Source organism: Cervus canadensis, chromosome 20 (genome assembly GCF_019320065.1).
Source record: "Cervus canadensis isolate Bull #8, Minnesota chromosome 20, ASM1932006v1, whole genome shotgun sequence".
In the NCBI taxonomy this organism is placed as follows: domain Eukaryota; kingdom Metazoa; phylum Chordata; class Mammalia; order Artiodactyla; family Cervidae; genus Cervus; species Cervus canadensis.
In genome coordinates, this window is record NC_057405.1 from 2136488 (window position 1) to 2161242 (window position 24755).

General features: G+C 39.3%; 1 protein-coding gene across 1 annotated transcript; it reads left to right on the forward strand.

Moving 5' to 3' along the window:
- Positions 1 to 1111: 1111 nt before the first annotated feature.
- On the forward strand, positions 1112 to 24429 carry SPACA1 (sperm acrosome associated 1). Its single transcript, XM_043439453.1, has 7 exons — positions 1112 to 1500; positions 6553 to 6609; positions 13252 to 13353; positions 14097 to 14203; positions 15804 to 15939; positions 22343 to 22463; positions 24190 to 24429. The coding sequence occupies exons 1-7, from the start codon at positions 1281 to 1283 to the stop codon at positions 24344 to 24346; spliced, it is 900 nt and encodes a 299-aa protein (XP_043295388.1). The 5' UTR covers positions 1112 to 1280; the 3' UTR covers positions 24347 to 24429.
- The last annotated feature ends 326 nt before the right edge of the window (positions 24430 to 24755 follow it).

A 24755-nucleotide genomic window follows, 5' to 3' on the forward strand; every position in this document is an offset into this window, starting at 1 on the left:
TCCCCTTCTCCTCCTGCCCCCCAATCTCTCCCAGCATCAGGGTCTTTTCCAATGAGTCAACTCTTCGCATGAGGTGGCCAAAGTATTGGAGTTTCAGCTTCAGCATCAGTCCTTCCAATGAACACCCAGGACTGATCTCCTTTAGGATGGACTGGTTGGATCTCCTTGCAGTCCAAGGCACTCTCAAGAGTCTTCTCCAACACCACAGTTCAAAAGCATCAATTCTTTGGCGCTCAGCTTTCTTTACAGTCCAACTCTCACATCCATACATGACCACTGGAAAAACCATAGCCTTGACTAGAGGGACCTTTGTTGATAAACTAACGTCTCTGCTTTTCCATACAGTGCTCTATTATTAGCCTGTTGCCCCTTTAAACATTTTCGTTACTGATCTGAAGGAAACATTTTCCAAACCAAACTTGGGATAAATATATTAAGATAACAAAATCAGCCCCTAAAGGAATCTCAACAATATTTTTAAAAAAGGCCAAAAGCACAAAGACAGACATTCACAAGGAACAAAGGTTAAGTCCTATATTTGGCTCAAAAACATCACCTCTCCAAATATAGAATGGAGATAACTAGTTTGACAATGGTTGCATCCTCCCCTCCCCTCCTTTCCCACGCCACCTGGCATTCTAGCTCAGCGAAGTCCCATGTGGAGCTGACAGCACTGCACAAAATCTTAAAACGTGAGTACATGCTTGAGGTGCATTAACAACAGTGTTCGGATCAGAGTGTGAAAGCGTAGCCCCTATATCCTCTACAAATCAAGCCTCGCCTGCAGATACGGATGAAATTTGGGGCAACCTACTTGACAAAGCTTAAGATGAGTCATTCTTGATACCCACTGAATAGGACACTGAGCATAAGGAATCCGAAGCCAAGTCACAGGGAGCATACTCAAGGGTTCTAGTGAGTCTGGTTTAGAGAGGAGACATCACACGGTGAGTAAGAAAACTCACCCAGGGCGCTGGGCCACGCTTGCCAGCTGAGGAAGAGTGAGGGCGTGGCCCCGCCCAATGCGCAGGCTCCTCCCGGATCGCCGGAAGGGGTGGGGCGTGGCCCGAGCGCCATCGGAAGTGGCCCGCGGGGCGTCATGCTGGAGGCCTTGCGCGTGTTCTATGGGCTGCGCGAGATGGTGACGACCCGTGACGCCCCAATGGTTGCCGGGGCACGGTGCAGGCGTTCGGAGTCTGGCGGCTCCTCTCTTTTACGCACCTCTCGTCAGGAGCGGGCGGCTGCGACTCCGCCTTGGGCAGCCGTCCGGGCCTAGAACCATGAGATCCGGGGGCGCGGGCTGCTCTGCTAGGCTGCTGCTGACGGTCGGCTGGCTGCTCCTGGCGGGCCTCCAGTCAACGTGCGGGATCAACGTCACCGCGATCCAGGATCCCAGCTTAGCCCGCGAAGGCGAGGGCGAGCCAGAGGGCGACGAGGAGCCCGAGAACGACAGCGACACGGAGAGCGAGCCCGAGGCTGAGGCCGAGGATGATAGTGAGGGTGAGAGGCTCTTTGGCGGGGACCCAGAGGCACCTGTTGAAGGCGAAGCCTTCCCTGCTTTTTGAGGAAGATGAGAATTACCCAAGTTAACGTCTGTTAGCTCTCTCGAAAGCTTTCTGGAAAGCAACCCCGAATGTGTACATTATTGCAAACTTAATGGCCCTGCAAAAAAGGATGCGCTAATTCTCCACAACCTCAGCAAGATAAACAAGCATATGTATAGAAATTGCTACAGAAATACTGCTAAATATTGCTCTGGACAAGGGAATAGATGCTTAATTTTCTAAGGGTAGGAGTCACAAAATTACCTTCCACCCACTTGCAGTTATGATTTTTCTTTCCCGTTGTGTGTGTGTGTATTTGTTGCTCAGTCGTGTCCAACTCTTTGCGATCCCATGGACTGTAGCCCACCTGACTCCTCTGTCCATGGAATTCTCCAGGCAAGAATACTGGAGTAGGTTGTCATTTCCTTCTCCAGGGCATCTTCTTGCTCTAGGGATGGAACTGAGGTCTCCTGCATTATAGGCGGAGTCTTTGCCATCTGAGTCACCAGGGACTTTCCCTCTGTAGCTTTTTTTTTTTTTTTTTTAGTGCAGATTGCCTGAAGTCTTCCTTTTCATTTTTGCCCTTTGGATTGGAACTCAAGGGAATTCCAAATTCCCCTCACTGTGACACATCCAGATAGACCAAGATACTGACAGAATAGCCCAGAAAACCTGTTAGTTTCGTGCAGCCTCTCTGCAGTGTGATGGTGTTTTAAGTTCAGCTTGTAATCACAAAGGAAGGGTGGCAGTAGAAGACACCTATCAAGGGATCAAACTAGAGGCTTTGTTAAGTGATACACATTTTAAGGAAAGAAGACTAGCTCATATTTGGTACATAAATTTGCCTTATTCTCCTGGATCATTAAGCAATAAAACTTGACAAGCTGGGATATTGATTAGTTAGCTCACATGCTGGTAGATAAAAGGTCAGTTGCAGGTTTGTAGTCATCTAAAGGAGAATGATTCTCTTCTCTCTATAAATGACCCAGTTGAGGTTCTTTTTAATATCCTTGGCAGTCTCCTGTCTCCTATACATATCAAGTAGGTGATGTATTTATCAGTCATTCTTTTATAGCCCGATGACAGTGACCCTCAGTGACATAAAGAAATTGACTATCTGAGGTTAATGGTGTAATTGAGGTTTGTGCTACCTTGATAGCATTATGTGTGAGAGAGCTTGGAGAGAGGTCTTCTACTTTGGAAATGTGAAAAGAGGACTAGGGTAGAAAAGACCGTTCTGAAGCATAGTTGCTTTTGTTTTGAAAGTAATTGAATTAACAATATTAAACTGGTTAAGGGATAGTTGTAAAATGCTAGAGTGTAGGCAGGTGATGGAGTTATAATGCCTTATATTCCAGTTCAAATGTAGGCAAGTTATTCTCTCAGTTTCTCTGTTTCATCCTCTGAACTTCAGGGAGCCCTTGTATCATTTAATATACAGTTCTATGTGCAGCTTTTTTTTTTTTTTTTTCTGGGGAGAATGAGAATCCAGAACTTAATCCAAGATATCTGAGATCTAAACACTTCCAGAATCATTAATTAAAATTTGGCAAAGTCCCTTTTAACCCTCAGCAGACCAGTAAAAGCAGTCATCATCATTTATGTATATATATAAAGCTTAAGGTATTTACAAATAACTTGCAAATGTAAGAGTAAAGGGATAGTGAAAAAAACCTATTTCAGATTATAAGTTGTTTGTAATAATAAGAATTTAAACCTGGAAAGCTCCAAATTTTTTTTCTATATTTCTTGGTTTTGAAGAAATACATACCCTAATTGGGGAAAGTACTCTGAATGCAGCTGAATGCTCATCAGCTGTTATGCATGAATCTGGAATGTATCCATTTTGTAAATACTGATTCCAGATTTCAAGTACTTCCCTAACAGATTCTAGTTTATCATTACTTTGGTTTCTTTCTGCACTGGCATTGTCAAAACACAGTACTTTTGAAATCTGTGAAGGCACATGTTTTGTTTAAAAGAAGACTGCCATCGTGTTTGTTCCATAGTTTCAAAGATATGGAGAGTATTCTTTCCCAGCATTTACTTAATAAGACTTGTAAATGAACAAATCATGATGGCAGGTGTGTATATAAAGGTGACCAAAGAAAATAGATTACATAGAAATGAATAAAATTCATTGCAGTAATCATTCTAATTGGCACTTATAAATCTAAAAAGAATACTCTCCATATCCTTTTTAACAAAATAATATGGTCTGGCTTATTTTCCCAAAATATTTTAGGATCAAGTTCTTCCTGTTGAAAGCCCAACTAGATGAGAATAGCATATATCCTTCAAAATACAATACTCATTCACTGGTTCTCAAGTGAAGGGAAAATTCATCTAGAATATTTATTTAAGGTACCATCTCTCATTTTGCTTATGGAGTCAACATCACTGTTAGCATCTAAAGTGTTGCTATTTCTCTGCGTTTATCTTCTAATTCATCCAATAACTGTGAAAGGTATTCCTCTGTCACTTTTCTTCTCTGCCATTATAGACAAACAAGAAAAAGTTAAAAATCTCAACTCTGTCCAATGAAAGCTGAAAATAGACTATGAGAAAGGTGCCTTTAGACTTCTTTTGTATCTTCCTGAGAGATTATACAATACATTGGACAAAATAGCAAGAAAACAAAAGATGATGTAATAGCTGTGATTTATTTCAGTTATGTCATCTTTCCCAGATAGCCCCACCATTCTTCCATTTTATTTAGTCTTTTCTTTTTAAATACAATTGGAAATAATTGATGAGCAATAATTAAATCTATCATTATGGATGATAAAATAACAAAATGTTTCAAAATATAGAAAAACTAAAAACAGACTATGAGAAAGTTGCCTCAAAAATTAAAATTGATTTTTGATGGTATATACCAACAGTTCAAAGAGTGCTGTCCAGAATTGAAGAGAACGTTTTAGGATCTGGCCGGAACAAAAAAGATCAGGATCATTATCTGCATCATTGCGGATGCCCAGCTTTTGTCTGCATGGTCAAAGACTCGGTAGATTTTTAGGAAAGCTTTATCACACTCTTGACTCCTGGTGAACTCTTCACACATTTTCACCTGTTCCATCAAATTAAGATAGCCTGTACAGTATTTTGGGAACAGTTGACTTTTCAGCTGTATGTGCAGAACTTTTTAATCCTCTGACATTTCCTTTTGTTAGATTTGCCCGTTATTCCACCCTGTCAGTTTTAAATCCAGATTTACTTTCAAAAATTTTTTTTGTCCTTCCTAGTTTTGCATGATCCCCAGATTCAGTCAGTGTGGTATCAGTATTTTCCAAATCATTCATAAAAATGTTGACCAGGACAGAGTTCTCTGACAGATCACTGATAACACGTGATACCAACCAGTCAATTAGCTTTAGCGGATCTTACTGTTGAACAGTTACACGTGAAGCTTAACTGACCATACTTTTTATTCACAGGTATATGATGGGAAATTTTGACAAATACCACACAAGTCAAGATACATAAAATTTCCCAGACCCACTGCTATAGGATTTCCACCAAAGAAGAAAGTCATTGAATGCCCTACTGGACATTCAATAAACAAAGGCAAAAGGAGCTTTAGAAACGATTAGACTGAATCTCATTTTTTTCTAAAGTTAGGAGAACTTAAGTATTAGCAGCTTTCCTAAAGTAGCATAGTAGAGCTGATTAATTATTCTTTTGGAAAGAGGTTATATTTAAGGGTAGTCTAGCACTCATTTGCATACTCTTGTTTTCTGTTTTTAAGATTTGGCTTTTAATTTGTATTTCCTAATGTACCAGCAGAACTTATCCAAGCATTTTGAGCAAAAATGTCAATTCAGAATTGATCATCGTGATAGTCCAGTTTCACAAAGTCAATATTAATTTACTTGTATATTCATCAAGTATAAATTTGTTTACTGTATATTCAAGGCACTGTATTTGGTGCCTGTAAGTATAGAAGTGTTTATGAAAAATTATAATAATCTAAATAGGAAAAAAAAATCCTAGACTTACATGAAATTAGTAATTACAAAATGAATGAATGAAGTGTGAGTGAGGGTATATCTTAGGCATGTTTAGAAGGCTAAATGATATACAGAATGCTTGCATATACATTATCACATTTAATTCTTACAATAATATAAGGAGATAGGTTCTCCTTTCCAAGTTTTACAGAGGGGTTAATTAGGCCTGACTCAGCTTAAGGAATTTGTTCAAACTCAGAATAGCTAATTAGTGGTAGAAGTAGCAATTCGGACTCCAATTTTGATGCATTGTCCCATGTAATAAATGTTGTTGCCTCACAACATCATGCCTTTTAAAAATTACCTTCTAGCACCTCATTTAATTTTTTTTTGAGATTGTAGTCCTAATCTGAGTTAGCAAGAATTGATTATATACAGCTAGTAGAATTCATGTCAAATTGCAGAACAATTTAAAAAAGAGAAACATGAGATTTCAAACCAATAATTTTAACTACTCAAATACTTATATATTCCTTGATCACCCTGCTAAATGAAATGTTGAAATAAATTCTTAGGAGTAACTTACCATCTTATCCTGAGAATGAGTAGAACCAATTTATAACATAATTTTAATGAATACTTAACATGAAGGCTTCTGTTTGGATAGAAATAATACACTCAAAATTTTTTGGAAAGTAGAGAGTAGAAAAAATTGGGCCCTATAATTGGCAGGCTTTTTTTTTTTCTGACCTTCTGTATAACTTTTAACTCAGCATATATTAAACTGATGAAAGGCATTATTTTTAAAATTATGTACAGGTTTAAATATAAATCTTTGTAACTTATTTCCTAATTTAATTCTTTAAAGATTTAGCTTTCTTTCAATTTAAACAGTAATATAAGATATACTAGTAATGGCATTGCTTTTCTGATTTAATATAATTTTTTAAATGTCTGCTTCCCATATCAGTGCTTATATCCTCCATTTCCAAGTAAGAGTTTTTCACTTAGAAAAGTTTCCCTATGATTGAATAATGTATTTTTGCATTTATTTTTAGTTTCAAATAGCACGATAGTCAAAGAAGTAGAATTTGGGATGTGCACCGTTACATGTGGTAAGTAACATAGAGCAGATAAATAATATTGTAGTGGGGGATGAGGGGACAAAGTGTACTATCATGCATCTCTCTCTGATTTCTGTTTGTAATTATGATTTACACACAAAACTCAAACTGATTGCTTTCTAAGGGAGGATATTTTCAGTTCATAACCTCTAAGTCTTATTTTAAGCCAGCTCTGTAATATATACATATTATTATTTCGTGGGGGGGCGGCACATAAACTGCTTTCACAAGAGTAAAACTTTATCTCAGAGGTTTGGAAGATTAAAGATCTTCTGATGCATCTCACAGATGTCTTCCACATACTGTGTTGGCAAATCTATCAAAAGATTTGCTTTTTTAAATAGTCTATTCTAAATTCTACAGTTTTCCATTTTATATGTCATGTCTTAGAAAAAAGAGGTATTGGCTTTGTGGGGAAAATAATATTCAAAGACTGATTTATTTTGATCTTTCCTTGGATAGAAATTGGACGTAAAATCTCTTATATAAGTATTGAATTAAGACTACATGTGCTGTAATAAGACTGTGAGTGCTTAATTGTGTTGGACTCTTTTGTGACCCAGTGCACTATAGCCCACCAGGCTCCTCTGTCCATGGGACTTCTGAGGCAAGAATACTGCAGTGGGTTGCCATTTCCTTCTCCAGGGGATCTTCCCAAACCAGGGATCGAACCTGCATCTCCTACCTCTCCTGCATAGGCTGGTGAATTCTTTACCATTGCACCACCTCAGACTTAAACGTGTTCACCATAAGTGCCTGAAGGGCTTGTTAAAACATGGATTGTGAATCCTACTTCAAAATTTCTGACTCACTTAGGCCTTCAATGAGGTTTAAGAATTTATATTTCTAAAGTAAGTTCACAAATGAAGCTGATGCTGCTTTTTCAAAGACCATCTTTTGAGAACCACTATAGAGACATTACTTAACAAAGGTCTGTCTAGTCAAGGCTATGGTTTTTCCAGTGGTCATGTATGGAGGTGAGAGTTGGACTATGAAGAAAGCTGAGCACAGAAGAATTGATGCTTTTGAACTGTGGTGTTGGAGAAGACTCTTGAGAGTGCCTTGGACTGCAAGGAGATCCAACCAGTCCATCCCACAGGAGATCAGTCCTGGGTGTTCATTGGAAGGACTGATGCTGAAGCTGAAACTCCAGTATTTTGGCCACCTCATGCGAAGAGTTGACTCACTGGAAAAGACCCTGATTCTGGGAGGGATTGGGGGCAGGAGGAGAAGGGGACGAGAGGATGAGATGGCTGGATGGCATCACCGACTTGATGGACATGTGTTTGAGTAAACTCCGGGAGTTTGTGATGGACAGGGAGGCCTGGCGTGCTGCAATTCATGGGGTCGCAAAGAGTTGGACACTACTGAGCAACTGAACTGAACTGAACTGATAGACTAATATGCTAAGAAGACGGTAGATAATTCACAGTGTAATTAAGTTTATTCTAAATAGAGTCTGCCTTGGAAAAAGATAGTGACAGAAGGGAAGAAAAAAAACCAGAGGGGAAGAAATCATAGTCCATGCAGATACAGATCAAAACAATATGTATGTTTTTTATTTTTTGGTCAAAAATTATAGCTAAATTGTTTTTATTTGAGATAAAGTTTTTAAAATGATGCTAAAATAGACTTAACAAAATTTACGCTTTTAACCATTTTTTAAATGTACATTTTAATGAGATTAAGCACATTCATATTGTCATGCGATCATTATTGCAATCCACTCCCAACTTTTTCGTCATCCCAAACTGAAACCTCTGTACCAGTTAAACACTAATTTCCCACTTACCCCAATCCCTTGCAGCAATTATTCTACTTCCTATCTCTTGAGATAGTTTTAAACCTGTTTTTACCTTAATTTCTTGGTCAGTCAGAGTCAGAGATGAGAGGAATCGATGTAATAATTTTGTATTTATTCATTTGCAATTTATATTTTTATTCTGCTTGTGAAATCCTCACAGAGAATGATTTTTATGACAATTCTAATAATTGGTATTGTCCTACTCTTTAAAGATGTGCTTCAGAAATTGTATATCTTTACTCAATAAATTTGGGCTTCCCTAGTGGCTCAGATGATAAAGGATCCGTCAGCACTGTGGGAGACCCAGGTTGGATCTCTGGGTTAGGAAGATCCCTTGGAGGAGGGCATGGCAACCCACTCAAGTATTCTTGCCTGGAGAATCCCATGGACAGAGGAGCCTGGCGGGCTGCAGTCCCTGGGATTGCAAAGAGTCGGACACAACTGAGTGACTAACACACATTCAACAAATTAGTTTTTGTTTTCTGCTTTTTAAGTTTTTGCCTACTATGTGCCAGGTATTATTATAGGAGTTGGAATACAGCAGTAAACAAAGCAGTGGGAACTCTCTGCCTTTAAGGAATATATTTTCTAGCAGGGTCAAAGAGATACATAATGTAAAACATGTAATATGTCAGATGGTGGTAAGTTCTAAAAATAAACCATAAAAGGCAATATTTCACATCTATAATATTTTAACTATTAAAAATATTTTCAATCTGTAAAAATTATTTAAAGAAAAAATGCTTTAGTGAAAATTCTGTTGAACTCTCAAAACAATATTTTAGCATTCAAAAAGTTTCCTTTTCTTGGAACACACAAGCATATTTTTAAGTATTGACTTATGTGTCACATCTACACACATCATTGTAATGAAATTTGGCTAAATAAGTAAATACATAAAATACCTGCTTGGAAAATATTTCAAGATATAAGAATAAGACTATCCCCCTAGAGAAGTACTATTCATAAATTTAAGTGGAGCCATTCTACCGCCATTCTTAAGAATCTCGTTTAATCAAAGCAGACCTTTCCCCGTCCCACCTTGCCTCTCCTTATTTTGTGTGGAGCACTCTCTTGCTTGCCTCTCAGTCTGGCCCACAGGCCGCTCTGCCAGCACAGCCTGAGAGCCTGTGAGGAGTGCAGGGCCTCAGCCTCCTGCAGGCACTGCCGCCTCGTGGTTTGCACGTCAGTGTCTCAGGTGTTGGGCATGCTCTCTGAAAATGGAAACATGCTCGCATGAGCCGTCTCTTATAACATAAACCAGGAGATTATAAGCCATCTCTTGTATTATAAGCCAGGCTCTATACAGTCAGCCAAAACAAGACTGGGAGCTAACTGTGGCTCAGATCATGAACTCTTATTGCAAAATTCAGGCTTAAATTGAAGAACGTAGGGAAAACCACTAGACCATTCAGGTATGACCTAAATGAAATCCCTTACAATTATATATTAGAAGTGATAGATAGATTCAGGGGATTAGATCTGATAAAGTGCCTGTGGATGGAGGTTCATGACATTGTCCAGGAGACTGTGATCAAAGCCATCCCCAAGAAAAACAAACTCAAAAAGGCAAAATGGTTGTTTGAGGAGGCCTTAAAAATAGCTGAGAAAAGAAGAGAAGCGAAAGGCAAAGGAAAAAAGGAAAGATACACCCATCTGAATGCAGAGTTCCAAAGAACAGAAAGAAGAGATAAGAAAACCTTCCTCAGTGATCAGTGCAAAGAAATAGAGGAAAATGACAGAACAGGAAAGACTAGATATCTCTTCAAGAGAATTAAAGATACCAGGGGAACATTTCATGCAAAGATGGGCACAATCAAGGACAGAAACAATGTGGACCTAACAGAAGCAGAAGATATTAAGAAGAGGTAGAAAGAATACACAGAAGAACTATACAAAAAAGATCTTCATGACACAGATAACCACAATGGTGTGATCACTCACCTAGAGCCAGACATCCTGGATTGCAAAGTCAAATGGACCTTAGGAAGCATCACTATAAACAAAGCTAGTGGAGGTGATGGAATTCCAACTGAGCTATTTCAAATCCTAAAAGCTGATGCTGTGAAAGTGCTGTACTCAATATGCCAGCAAATTTAGAAAACTCAGAAGTGGCCACAGGACTGGAAAAGGTCAGTTTTCATTCCAATTCCAAAGAAACGCAATGCCAAAGAATGTTCAAACTACTGCACCATTGCACTTCTCTCACACACTATTAAAGAAATGCTCAAGATTCTCCAAGCTAGGCTTCAGCAGTACGTGAACCGAGAACTTCCAGATGTTCAAGCTGGATTTAGAAAAGGCAGAGGAACCAGAGATCAAATTGCCAACGTCAGTTGGATCATAGAAAAAGCAAGAGAATTCCAGAAAAACATCTACTTCTGCTTTATTAACTATGCCAAAGCCTTTGACTGTGTTGGAAAATTCTTAAAAGAGATTGGAATACCAGACCACCTTACCTTTCTCCTGAGAAACCTGTGTGCAGGTCAAAAGCAACAGTTAGACCCAGACGTGAAACAAAGGGATGGCTCCAAATTGGGAAAGCAGTATGTCAAGGCTGTATATTGTCACCCTGCTTATTTAACTTATATGCAGAATCTATCATGCAAAATGCTGGGCTGGATGAAGCATAAGCTGGAATCAGGATTGCAGGGAGAAGTATCAGTAACTTCAGATATGCAGATGACACCACAGTTATGGCTGAAAGCAAGGAACTAAAGACTTGCTTCTTAGTGAAAGAGGAGAATGAAAAAGCTGGCTTAAAACTCAACATTCGAAAAACTAAGATCATGGCATAGGGTCCCGTCACTTCATGGCAAATACACGGGGAAACAATGGAAAGAGTGACAGGCTTTATTTTCTTGGACTCCAAAATTACTACACATGACTGCAGCCATGAAATTAAAAGACACTTGCTCCTTGGAAGAAAAGCTATGACCAACCTAGAGAGTGAAAGTGAAAGTTGCTCAGTCATGTCTGACTCTGCAGTCGCATGGACTGTGCAGTTGATGGAATTATCCAGGCCAGAAGTGGGTAACCTTTCCCTTGAGGGGATCTTTCCAACCCGTGGATCAAACCCATGTCTCCCGCCTTGCAGGCTGATTCTTTACCAGCTGAGCCACAAGGGAACCCCAACTATGACCAACCTAGATAGTATATTAAAAAGCAGAGACATGACTTTGCTGACAAACGTCCATCAAGTCAAAGCTATGGTTTTTCCAGTAATTTTGTATAGATGTGAAAGTTGGACCATAAAGAAAGCTGAGTGCTGAAGAACTGATGCTTTTGAGCTGTGCTGGTGAAGACTCTTGAGAGCCCCTTGAACTGCAAGGAGATAAAACCTGTCAGTCCTAAAGGAGATCAGTCCTGAATATTCATTGGAAGGACTGATGCTGAGGCTGAAGCTCCAATACTTTGGCCACCTGATGCGAAGCGCTGACTCATTTGAAAAGACACTGACGCTGGGAAAGATTGAAGGCAGGAGGAGAAGGGGATGACAGAGGATGAGATGGTTGGATGGCATCACCGACTCAATGGAGATGAGTTTGAGCAAGCTCCTGGAGTTGGTGATGGGCAGCGAAGCCTGGTGTGCTGCAGTTCATGGGGTCGCAAAGAGTTGGAAATGACTGAGTGACTGAGCTGAACTGAAGCCATCTCTAGACTTCAGCTTACCCTTGTCTTGAGAATGGGTTGTATGATTAACATCTTACAGGGACTGAAAGAAGGAACTTGGTAGGAAGAATATCAAGATGGACTACTCCTTGGCCTGTGACAGCACAGTCTTATCACAGGACGTGTTCGGCATGTCACTGAACCAGCTTTTAAACCAGCTTTTATCATCTCTCTCACTTCTCATGTTGGTAGGGCCAACTCAGTGGAGATCTGAGATGGGTCAGTAAAGACTTGATTTCTTATGAAATGTATGGCAATTCTAACAAGAGTTATCACTTTGGAAATGGAGGTTTGGTCATTAAGTCTATCTTGATAAATTTAATACAGAGATTTTTACCAGTCTAGATGTTAAAAGCATCATTTATGTTACAGTGTAATTTTTGTAATTTCCTCTGCAAGCTCCAACTCCCTCCATTCCAAAGTTCCGTGGTCAAATAAATTTGGAAGATCCTGTGTGTTACCGCTTTCCTACTGTTTCAGTAGTAGACTTTACTAGTTGTAATAAGCACGTTTTATACATCTCTGAAAAGGAAAAATACTGTCATTCTTGACATGCCGTCAATTCTAAAATGCATTCTGATCTCAAAAATGTTAGAATGTAAAACTTTTGCATCTTTGATCAATGAAAGTTTACACATAATAGCACATTCATTTACTAGCATATTAAAAGGTCCTCTAAAATTCTGAGGAGATTCATTTCATTTTAATTTAATGTATAGTTTCCAAATGTAAATAATCATGGAATCTTTTTTCTTGTGTTATCAACCAGAGGAGCTAGTGTTTCATGTGACTCATTTTGGAAAATGCTGTTTTATGAAATAATTCAAAATGCCTATGCTTGCGCTCAGCCACTTCATTGTATCCTACTCTTTTTGACCTCATCGGCTGTAGCCCCCGGGCTCCTCTCCAGGCAAGAATACCAGAGTGGATACCACTCCCTTCTCCAGGGGATCTTTCTGACTCAGGGATCGAACCAGGTCTCCTGCATTGCAGGTTGATTCTTTACCTGCTGAGCCATCACTTAAATGTTTTTACCCTGAATTTAGGAATTTAATTTCTGAAGTTAGGAGAAAAGTTTCAGAATGACCTAGGTGGAAAAATAAAATAACCCTGGAATTCTTTTTTTTTTTAACATTTGCCAATTTCTTTTATCAAAGGTATCGGTATTAGAGAAGTTATATTGACAAACGGATGCCCTGGTGGTGAATCCAAGTGTATCGTACGAGTGGAAGAATGTCGTGGACCAGTAGATTGTGGCTGTGAGTTGGACTTTATACTGGAGGGAGACAGAGGGGGCAGTGTTTACCCTGGGGAGAGATCCTTAACCTCAGTTTGCCTTGAGTGGAGGGAGATGATCAAAATGATATACTGAAAGGAAATTATAAGAAAACTTAAAATCCCACTTCTCCAGACAGTTATAGGTCTTTCTACTTTTCTTTACACTTTTTCAGTCCTGTCTAAATTTAACATACATCCTCTCTAGTACACTGGAACCTTTGCACTCCGGTTTTGGTTGCAGCTCTCCTTCAAAGAAATGCTTTTAACCTTTTAGTTGTTACAGTCTATCAGTAGATTGGTAAACTCTACATTGGGAACTTTGAGAGCCTTTTGATATCAAATTTCACTAGTCTGAGGTTTCATTATCTCTAAGCCAGAAAGAGGTGGACAGGGGAGGGGTTGTCCCTAACCAGAAAATTGGCAGCCACTAGTAAGTATATCTCAAAGTTTAGTAAATCACTAAGTAGTTTGCCCTTACTGTCTCTTCTCTGTAGTTTATTTTGCCAAAGGAACAGACAGGTGTGATGTTTACTTGCCTCTTCGGTGACTTTATCGTTGTATCCATGACGACTCTCTGCTCCTCTACAGGGAGACTTCCAGTAATGTGTCTACTAACTTTCAGCATGTAATTTCTTTTAAAGTTGGAGGTGACCTTTAAAAGTAGTATTGTGTATAAAGCAGTTCACAAGGCCCATTGGTTTATATGTATGTAATTTTTTTTCAGGGGGTAGACCAATTTCAGAAAGCCTTGAACGTGTAAGGCTTGCATGTGTTCATACATCTCCTGAAAACCGTTTCAAATATATTTGGAGACTTCTAAGGCCAGACCAGGTGAGTAATGAATGTATGTAATTTGGTGCTTTCCAGTGTGTGATAAGATTTGTTTCCCAGTGCTTGATGACTCGCAGAGCACTTTCTCTTCAAAAGCAGTTTGCAAAAATGAAGTAAACATCATGCAACTTTATTATTATTGGGATTTAAATTTATTTTCATTTCTTAGTAGGTCTAAAACTTTATATATGTCTTAGGGCCAGCTATTATCAGAACTTAGAAGCATCTATTTTATATAAAGTGTTCTATTTTGGAAGCAAGGTTTTCATTTGTATGTATAATACTTGTATAATGATGACAGTAGCTAACATTAGTTGAGGGCTTATTAAATACCAGATATACACCAACTGCTAGAGTTTCTTTTACTCATATAACAATCTATGAGGTAATTCCCATCATTATACTCATTTTGCAGATAAGTACAATTGTTGCTCAGTATCCTCAGGGAATTGATTCCAGGACCCCTTCAGACACCAGAATCAGAGATGCTCAATTTTCTTATATAACATGGTGTAGTATTTGCATATAACAGATACTTCCTTCCATATACTTTAAATCTAAATGCTATATAAGTATTTGTAAATGCAATATAAATGCCAAGTAAAGAGTTCAGTTCAGTTCAGTTCAGTTCAGTCGCTCAGCCGTGTCTGACTCTTTGTGACCCCATGAATCGCAGCACGCCAGGCCTCCCTGTCAAACTCCCGGAGTTTACTCAGACTCATGCCCATCGAGTCGGTGATGCCATCCAGCCATCTCATCCTCTGTTGTCCCTTTCTCCTCCTGCCCCCAATCCCTCCCAGCATCAGGGTCTTTCCCAATGAGTCAACTCTTTGCATGAGGTGGCCAAAGTTTCAGCTTCAGCATCAGTCCTCCCAATGAACACCCAGGACTGATCTCCTTTAGTATGGACTGTTTGGATCTTCTTGCAGTCCAAGGCACTCTCAAGAGTCTTTTCCAACACCACAGTTCAAAAGCATCAATTTTTCGGTGTCGGCTTTCTTCACAGTCCAACTCTCACATCCATACATGACCACTGGAAAAAACCATAGCCTTGACCAGACGGACCTTTGTTGGCAAAGTAATGTCTCTGCTTTTTAATATGCTCTCTAGGTTGGTCATAACTTTCCTTCCAAGGAGTAAGGGTCTTTTAATTTCATGGCTGCAGTCACCATCTGCAGTGATTTTGGAGCCCCAAAAAATAAAGTCTGACACTGTTTCCACTGTCTCCCCATCTATTTCCCATGAAGTGATGGGACCAGATGCCATGATCTTAGTGCAACCAATTCAAGTTTTGCTTTTTGGAACTTTCTGGAAATTATTTTTTTTCTGAGTATTTTTAATCTGTGTTTTGTTGAATCTGCTGATGTGGAGCCCAAAGATACAGAGGACCAGCTGTAGCTGAGATGCAGAGAGTAACTTGTTCTGATTTACACAGTCAGGAAGTTGGTACCTGTTCTGTCTGACTTTAAAATACATGTGCATAATGAATTACTGTCCTAGACTGAGGAAAGTGGCTCTTATTTTGTTATAAGAAATAAATTATTTTCTGATCTTAGGTTTTCATGAAGAATATTGATATCATTTTTTTCTCTTAAAATAGCAAGCCATTATACTTGCAAATGATTCAGCAATCCTGGAAGTTCAGAGGGATACTCACCCCAAGGCTTTTGAGTGTGAAACGTTGGATAATAATGAAATAGTAGCATCTATTAGATTCACAATCTATACGACGACTGGTAAGTACCCAGCAACATTTTGACTTGCTTATATCTCAGACTTCAGAGAGCATCAGAATAATGTGGTGGTCTTGTGGAGACACAGATCACTAGCCCAGAGCCCATAGTTTCTTCATCTGTAGATCTTGAGTGAGGCTGGCACAAGAATTTCCATTTCTGACAAGTTCCTAGTTGCTGTTGGTCCAGAGATCACATTTTGGGAGCACTAGTTTTATACCATTAAGACTTTTCTACAAGGTAGTGTGAGTTTCCCTGGTGGCTCAGATGATAAGGACTGCCTGCAATGCAGGAGACCCGGGTTTGATCCCTGGGTCGGGAAGATCCCCTGGAGAAGGAAATGGCTACCCACTCCAGTATCCTTGCCTGGAGAATTCCTTGGACAGAGGAGCCTGGCTGGCTACAGTCCATGGGATTGCAAAGAGTTGGACACGAGTGAATGACTACCATGTCACTGCCCTTCATTATTTTTATTTTCACAAAGTAGAGTCAGATGTACCTCACTTTGGGAAACTGGTGTATTCCTGAAGAATTCCCAAAGGGCAGTCCTTTAATTTGAATTACATTCTTACTTTTACTTCTTTCGCAGAGGTGAGAATGAATACATAGAATTCTCATGGATGTGTAACAAAAATGTGGGCATGATAACCCACTCCCGTACTCTTGCCTGGAGAATCCCATGGACAGAGGAGCCTGGTGGGCTGCAGTCCATAGGATCGCAGTCGGACACGACTGAATCGACTTAGCACAGCACACAGAATAAATTAAGAAATATTATGTGAAAATGTATCTTTTAAAAAATTATTCATTTGAAGAAATTTTTTATAAAACAGTAGTGCAATCCTCAATAATTGTCACAAAAGGCAAATCTTAACCTGAACATAATTTTACATGTTAGAAACTGTGCTTTCTTTGCAAAAAGGGTCCATGTGCATGTCTTTTCAATTTAAACTATGATGTCTTCTATATCCAAATAATTATTCCTTTTGTTGAGTTGCTCTTAACCGTTTTTATTGTTGTCATCTCTGTTGTTGGGGGTGTGGGAGATTTGGTCACAAGTTCTTTTGAGGCTGCAGTCAAGGCTCAGGAGACTTGCCCCAGAAAAATACCCACATATACAAATATGGCGAAAGTTACCTGTAATTTTACAAGATTTTGTGGATTTCTTGAGGCTATTTCTTGAGTCCCAAGTAAAGAACTTAAGCTGCAGTCTAGAGATACCATGCAATGTGACGCCCTTTATTTAACTGGAAACAAGCTGAGGTGTTTTTAAGGTGATTTAAAAAAATAAACTGTAAACTTTCTTTGATGTATTTATTGCTCAGTGTCCTTAAAAAGTTTACAGTGAAAGCTAACAACCATAGTCCTATATTGGGATATACTAGGTGTTATTAAAAGAACAATGTCAATAAAAGGCAAAAAAGAACTGAACATCATCAACTAAAAAAGATCTCCGTGAGTCACAGTTCAGGCTGTTAAAGGTTTTGAGAGCCTTTCTCAGCTCATGTCCCCAGCTTGGTCCTCGTTAGGACTGCTTAGTAGTGGTTAGCTCTTCCTGTGAGTCAAAGGCAGCAGGTGTAAGCCAAGGACTGGGGCACAGTCCCCAAGACCAGCGAGTGAGACAAGCTGACTTTTCTGTCGTGTGGCTGTCCAGACCTGGTGGGGTGGCTCTGCAGTCTCAGCACATGCACTGGTTAGATGACAAAATGTTTTCAGAAAGTGTTGGTATCTATCAGTTGCTTTTAAAAAAGACAATTGGGTATACTGCTGTGACAGACCCTTTTGGCTGTTTGAGGTATCTGTCAGTTGCTTTTAAAAAAGACAATTGGGTATACTGCTGTGACAGACCCTTTTGGCTGTTTGAGACGTCAGGCAAATGTTTTGGCTCTAAATGTCCTCACAGTATGGTCCTGGCTTGAAACAAATACATGATTGAAATATTTTCAGAGTAGATAGATATGAATGAAAAAGCCCCATCCATTCCCTCATATGACAGATTTTTCACTTCCACAATAATTATCTTTTATAGTTAGGCATTATTTTGATTGAATCATGTCCCCCTAAAAAGGTATTTTCAAGTCCAAACTCCTGGAACTTAAGAGTGTGATGGTGTCTGGAAACAGGGTTGTTGCAGATGTAATTAATTCAGTTAAGACACGATCTTACATACTAGAGAGTGGGCTTTTAATCCAGTTTGACTGGTGTCCTCCTGAGAAGAGGGAAATCTGGACACAGAAGGTGAGAGAGGAGAATGCATGGAGACTCAGAGACACGTGGGGAGAAGACGCCATGTGAAGACGGACACAGAGACTGGACTTACGCTGTCACAAACTGAGGGGCATCTGGGGCTCCCAGAGCCTGGAGAGTAAGGGAGGGATCCTTCCCAGAGCTGCTGGCGAGAGCATGGCCTCACCAGCGCCTGGTGTTCAAACGCTTACCCTCCAAGACTCTGAGGTAGCAGATATTTCTGTTGTTTTTAAGTCCCCTAGTTAGTGGTACTTTGTTATGGTGGCCCTCAAAAACTAATACAGACATAAGCTTAGTTTTTCTAAAATGTAAGAGCATCAAAATTTCTGTCTGTTTTTCATTAAAAAATTTTAAACAGAAATGGAAACTATTTTTTATTAGACATTAAAGTACTCTAAGGGACACTTGCAAGAAGAGTACCATTAAAATGAAGCAGAATCTTGATACCTCTCATTTTCCACCCCTCTTGACTAGTATTTCAGGGTAGTGGATAAATGGAAAGAAATTTTGCATTTCTTCCCCTCAAGTTTTAATCCTAAAAGTTTTCATTTTTTTTGTTTGAGCTTAAAAATTCCACTGCTTCTATAAGTAAAATTATCAAAAGTTAAAAACTTTTTAAATTTAACAATGTTAGAATATAAATATGATATAAATTGGCTTCCCTGGTGGCTCAGTTGGTAAATAGTCTGCCTGCAACACAGGAGACCTGGGTTCGATCCCTGCGTCGGGAAGACCCCCCCAGAGAAGAGAATGGCAACCCACTCCAGTGTTCTTGCCTGGAGAACTCTATGGACAGAGGAGCCTGGTGGGCTACAGTCCATGGGGTCACAAAGAGTCGGATACGACTGAGTGACTAACTTTAACTTTTTTAAATTGTTTGTCATACTTGGAAGTATTTAGTGAGATTATTTTTTTATTTTTTTTTTTTTTAGTGAGATTATTAAATTGAGTTTATAGCTCTTGAACTACTAAGAAAAATGGAAAATTATTCTTCACAGTGTTTAAAGAATAGAAAGAAAATGAAGATGAATAAGCAGTTGAGACTGCCTGACTAGGAGACCAGGTCTGTGTTGTGTGTGTGCGGTCAGTCACGTCCAGCTCTTCATGACTCCATGGTCTGTAGCCCACTCGGCTTCTCTGTCCATGGGATTTTCCAGGCAAGAATACTGGAGTGGGTTGCCATTTCCTTTTCCAGGGGGTATTTTTGACCCAGGGATCAAACTTGCGAATCTTGCATCTCCTACATAGGCAGGCAGATTCTTTACCACTAGTACCACCTGGGAAGCCCCTATTAGAGTGGTACTTATCAAAATTAAAATATTAAAATACATAAAACATAGCTTTCACAAGTCATTAAATCTCCCTGGATGTTGGTTTACTTGTCTGTATAAAAGTTGTATCAAATGATCTTTCTGGACCTTCCTGCACATGAATCTTTTATGAGTCTATGATTTAGGGACCAGGAAGAGCCATAAGAAAGGTATATAATTCAAAAGTAAGTAATATTTGCTATAAATTGCATTTTTATCAGCTTACAATGTAGCAGTGTTATAATACATATGGTAGGCTTGTTTTGTCTCCTTAATAAAGAAGAGCAGACAGATATGGGAGAGAATGCTGATTTAACAGTGGTGTTTGGATATTGAGACATATACAAAAATTAGAGATGTATTACAGTCCTAAATGTATTAATAAAAGCTAAAATCATCAAGCTTAAAAAAGAAAACATAAAAGAATATCTGTATGATTCAGGAGTAGGCAAGGCTTCCCCTTTAAATATGACAAAAACCAGTCACCATAAAAGGAAATATTGATAAATTAGACTTAATAAAATTTAAAACTTCATATTCCAAAAATGGTATTGGGAAAATTTGACAGCCACATGCAAAAGAATGAAAGAAGGTCACTATCTTACACCGTACACAGAAATAAACTCAAAATGGATTAAAGAGGTGAATGTAAGACCTAAAATCATAAAAGTCCTAGGAAAAAAACATAGGCAGTAACCTTATTGATATAGGTCTTAGCCATGTTTTTGTAGATTTAACTGCAGAGACAGGGGAAACAAGCAAAAAGAAACAGTGGGACTACTTCAAACTAAAATGCTTCTGCACAGCGAAGGAAACCGTCTTCAGAACAGAAAGACAGCTTACAGAATGGAGGAGACATTTGTACATGGCATCGCTGATGAGGGGTTGATAGGCCAGGATGTATGAGGAACCCACAGTGATCAACTTAAAAAAAAGCCTGATAAAAATCAGGCAGAGGATCTGAATAGACATTTTTTCCAAAGAAGACATACAGATGGTCAGCAGATGCATAAAAATATGCTCAACATCACTAGTTGGGGAAATGCAAATCAAACCACAGATACTACCTTATACCTATTAGAATGGTTGTTATCAAAAAGACAAAAAATAATAAATGTTGGAGAGGATGTGGAGAAAAGGGAACCCTTGTACACTGTTGGTGCAGCCACTATGAAAAGCAGTAAGGAGAGTCTTCAAAAAATTAAGAATAATACTACCATAGGACACAGCTTTTCTGCTTCTGTATATTTATCCAAAGAATATAACACTAATTCAAAAAGACATATGCACCTCTGTGTTCTCTGAAGCATTCTTTATAATAGCCAAGATATAGAAGCCACCTAACTGTCCATTGATGGACAAATGGATAAAGAAGATGTTTTATATATATATGTACACACATATGTGTGTGTGTGTGTGTGTATACACACACATACACAAAACAGAATACTGCTTAGCCAGAAAATGAATGAAATCCTGACATGTGCAACAACATGGATGGACCTTAAAGGTGTTATTGCTAAGTGAAGTCAAGTCAGATGGAGAAAGACAGATACAAAGATTATTTCACTCATATGTTGAATTAAAAAAAATTAAGACAGAAACACACTCATGGATACAGAGAACCAGGTTGTTGGTTGCCAGAGGGGAAGGGGGTTTAGGGTAGGCGAAATGGATGATGGGGGAGAGGCCGCTTTATGGGGGTGGATGGTAACTGGACTTGTGGTGGGAGTCACTGTATACAGATACCAAATCATAATACTGTACGCCTGCAACTTACACTGAAACACTTAAAACTCCAGCTCTTTAAAAGGAATTGCTAGAAAAATGAAGAGATAAAATCCAGGAAAACAATTTAATAAACCATGTGTACCAAGTATGATCAGTTTGGGAAAAGATCCTGTAATTTCTTAGAAAACCAAGCATACCTCTGCCCTATGACCCAGCAGTTCCACTGATAGGTATTTATCCAAGAGAAGTGGAAGTGTGTGTTCACAGAATGACTTGTATAAGAATGTTCATAGCAGTTTATTTATAATAACCCCAAACTGGAACAGTGTGGGTGTCCATCAGGAGACTGAATATTTGAGGCATACTACCCAGTAATAAAAAAGAAGAAACTATTGATACATGGAACAATTATGCCTGAATCTCTAAAACATTATACTGAGTTAAAAGCCTGACACAAAAGAAAGTATAACAAGTGTTTCCATTCCTGTGAAATTCTAGATCAATTCAGATAGGCAGAACCAATCTGTGTGAAAAAGAAAATCAGGACAGTGACTGTGCCTGAAGGTTTGGGCAGGGATTAGCTGGGAGGGGCTAAGGAAACTTTCTGGAGTGGAGTAATATTGTGTGTTTTTAGGGATTTGAATTACATATGTGTGTTTGCATTTGCCATAACTAAATAAATAACATATTTAAGATGGTTGTTCAATTCAGGGTCCATACGTTTAACTTCAAAGAAAAAATATAAACAAATATTGAACTCTAGTTAATGATACGCTCTTGAATTCTTAAGAAGTGTGCAGACATTAGCAAATTATCTTGAAATGCGTCCAGAAAATGAGGTGGATCAGTGGATTGATAGAAGCATGAATAGAAGGATAGCTAAAATGGTGGTGGTGGTGTCTAGGTGGTGGAAATGCAGGATGTTTATTGTCAGATTCTTTGAACCTTTCTGCATGTTTGTAAAGAACATTTCTAACGTGCAGAGAAAGTTCATTAACACTTTCCACTAATTCTTCCTGTATATTTCTAGAGTTTTTTTCCCCAAAGTTCCCATTTAGATATTCATTTCCTTTTTTTTTCCAGTAGTAATAATCATCACTATGTGTTTTTTTCTCTAGAATTACAGATGAAAAGAGCAAGCCAACCAGACACCGATGCAGTCCTAGTTTTTGTGCTGACAATAGGAGTTATTATCTGCATATTTGTGATCTTTGTACTGATCTTCATAATTATAAACTGGTAGGTGAAGAACTGCAACTAAACCATCACCCTTGATAAAAAATCGGCTTGTCTGCCCCTCCCTGTCCAATGAGTCTAAGGCCCTGTCCATTATGCTTCTCATGCAGGTTTCAAGACTGTCCAACTCTCTTCATCCCTCCTGAGACAATCCTGGTTCAAGCTACCTGATCTCATGACTTGATTCCCAGCCATGAGAGAACTTTTAAATGCAGTTTTCTATAGTAGTTGTTAAAGCAAAAATTTTATATAGTAGTTGTTAAAGCAAAAAGTTTATTGGATTAACATTTGTGTTGTCTAGTTGAAAATCAGTTCAGTCGCTCAGTCGTATCCGACTCTTTGCGACCCCATGAATCGCAGCATGCTGTTGCCTCTCTGTCCATCACCAACTCCCGGAGTCCACCCAGACCCATGTCCCTGGAGTCAGTGATGCCATCCAACCATCTCATCCTCTGCTGTCCCCTTCTCCTCCTGCCCCCAGTCCCTCCCAGCATCAGGGTCTTTTCAAATGAGTCAGCTCTTCACATCAGGTGGCCAAAGTATTGGAGTTTCAGCTTCAGCATCAGTCCTTCCAACGAACACCCAGGACTGATCTCCTTTAGGATGGACTGGTTGGATCTCCTTGCAGTCCAAGGGACTCTCAAGAGTCTTCTCCAACACCACAGTTCAAGAGCATCAATTCTTCGGCGCTCAGCTTTCTTTATAGTCCAACTCTCAACATCCATACATGACCACTGGAAAAACCATAGCCTTGACTAGATGGACCTTTGTTGGCAAAGTAATGTTTCTGCGTTTTAATATGCTGTCTAGGTTGGTCATAACTTTCTTTCCAAGGAGTAAGCATCTTTTAATTTCATTGCTGCCATCACCATCTGCAGTGATTTTAGAGCCCAGAAAAATAAAATCAGCCACTGTTTCCCCATCTATTTCCCATGAAGTGATGGGACCAGATGCCATCATCTTAGTTTTCTGAATGTTGAGCTTTAAGCCAACTTTTTCACTCTCCTCTTTCACTTTCATCAAGAGGCCCTTTAGTTACTCTTCACTTTCTGCCATAAGGGTGGTATCATCTGCATATCTGAGGTTATTGATATTTCTCCCAGCAATCTTCATTCCAGCTTGTGCTTCCTCCAGCCCAGCGTTTCTCGTGATGTACTCTGCATATAAGTTAAATAAGCAGGGTGACAATATACAGCCTTGACGTACTCCTTTTCCTATTTGGAACCAGTGTGTTGTTCCATGACCAGTTCTAAGTATTGCTTCCTGACCTGCATACTAGTTGAAAATAATCACAACTTTAAACCGTGGTTGTTATAAACAACTGGTTCATCGTAACACCTAACACCTACATGAGTGTCCCCCCCTGGGCCTCAGAGGGCTCGTCTGCTCCCACAATACAGGTGATGCACTGCAAAATGAAAACGAGCCCTGACCCAGGAGGCGCTTCTGTGGGCCCCCTGGTGGCTTAGCAGTAAGAAGCCATCCGCCAACGCAGGGGACCTGGGTTCAATGCCTGGGTGGGGAAGTTCCCTCAGAGAAGGAGATGACATGCCATTCCGGTCTTCTTACCAGGGTTATCCCATGGACAGAGGAGCCTGGCAGGCTACAGTCCACGGGGTTGTGGAGTCAGACACGACTTAGCAACTGAACAACAAGGAGGCGCTTGTTGTTAGAAAACTAAAGTTTCAGTTTTCATTTCAAAAAATATTTAAAAATTTTTTTCTTCCAGGACGGCAGTCAAAGATTTCTGGGGGGCAAAGGCCTCGACAACTGAGATACAGTCTGAACTGAGTTCAATGAGATACAAAGATTCAACTTCTCTTGACCAGTCACCAACAGATATACCTGGACATGAAGATGATGCTTTAAGTGAATGGAATGAATGATGCATGCATGATGTGTAACAAACCAAAGGAGACTAGAGCGTATCAGATTCATTATTATAAAAATATATAGTTAAATACTTTAACAGTACTGTAAGTGGTTTGTTATAGTCTGAAGGTAATACAATATGGGAAGGGGATTTTTTAATCAGTGCATCTTGGTGGTGCAGTTATCAAAATTTTTAAAATTTGTTCTCAACGTTTACCATTTCATATAATCACTTTATCTAGAGGTACATATCTTTTAAATACATTTTTAATCACTTTGATCACTTCTAAGGTGATTTGCCTGTTCTGTCCTCAACAAGAGAAAAATCCATAGAGAAGATACGTTGCATATTAGACCTTCTCCTCACTGGAAGCACTGGATTGAACTTGCTTAAAGCAAACCAAATTTTCGCATCCCTGAAGG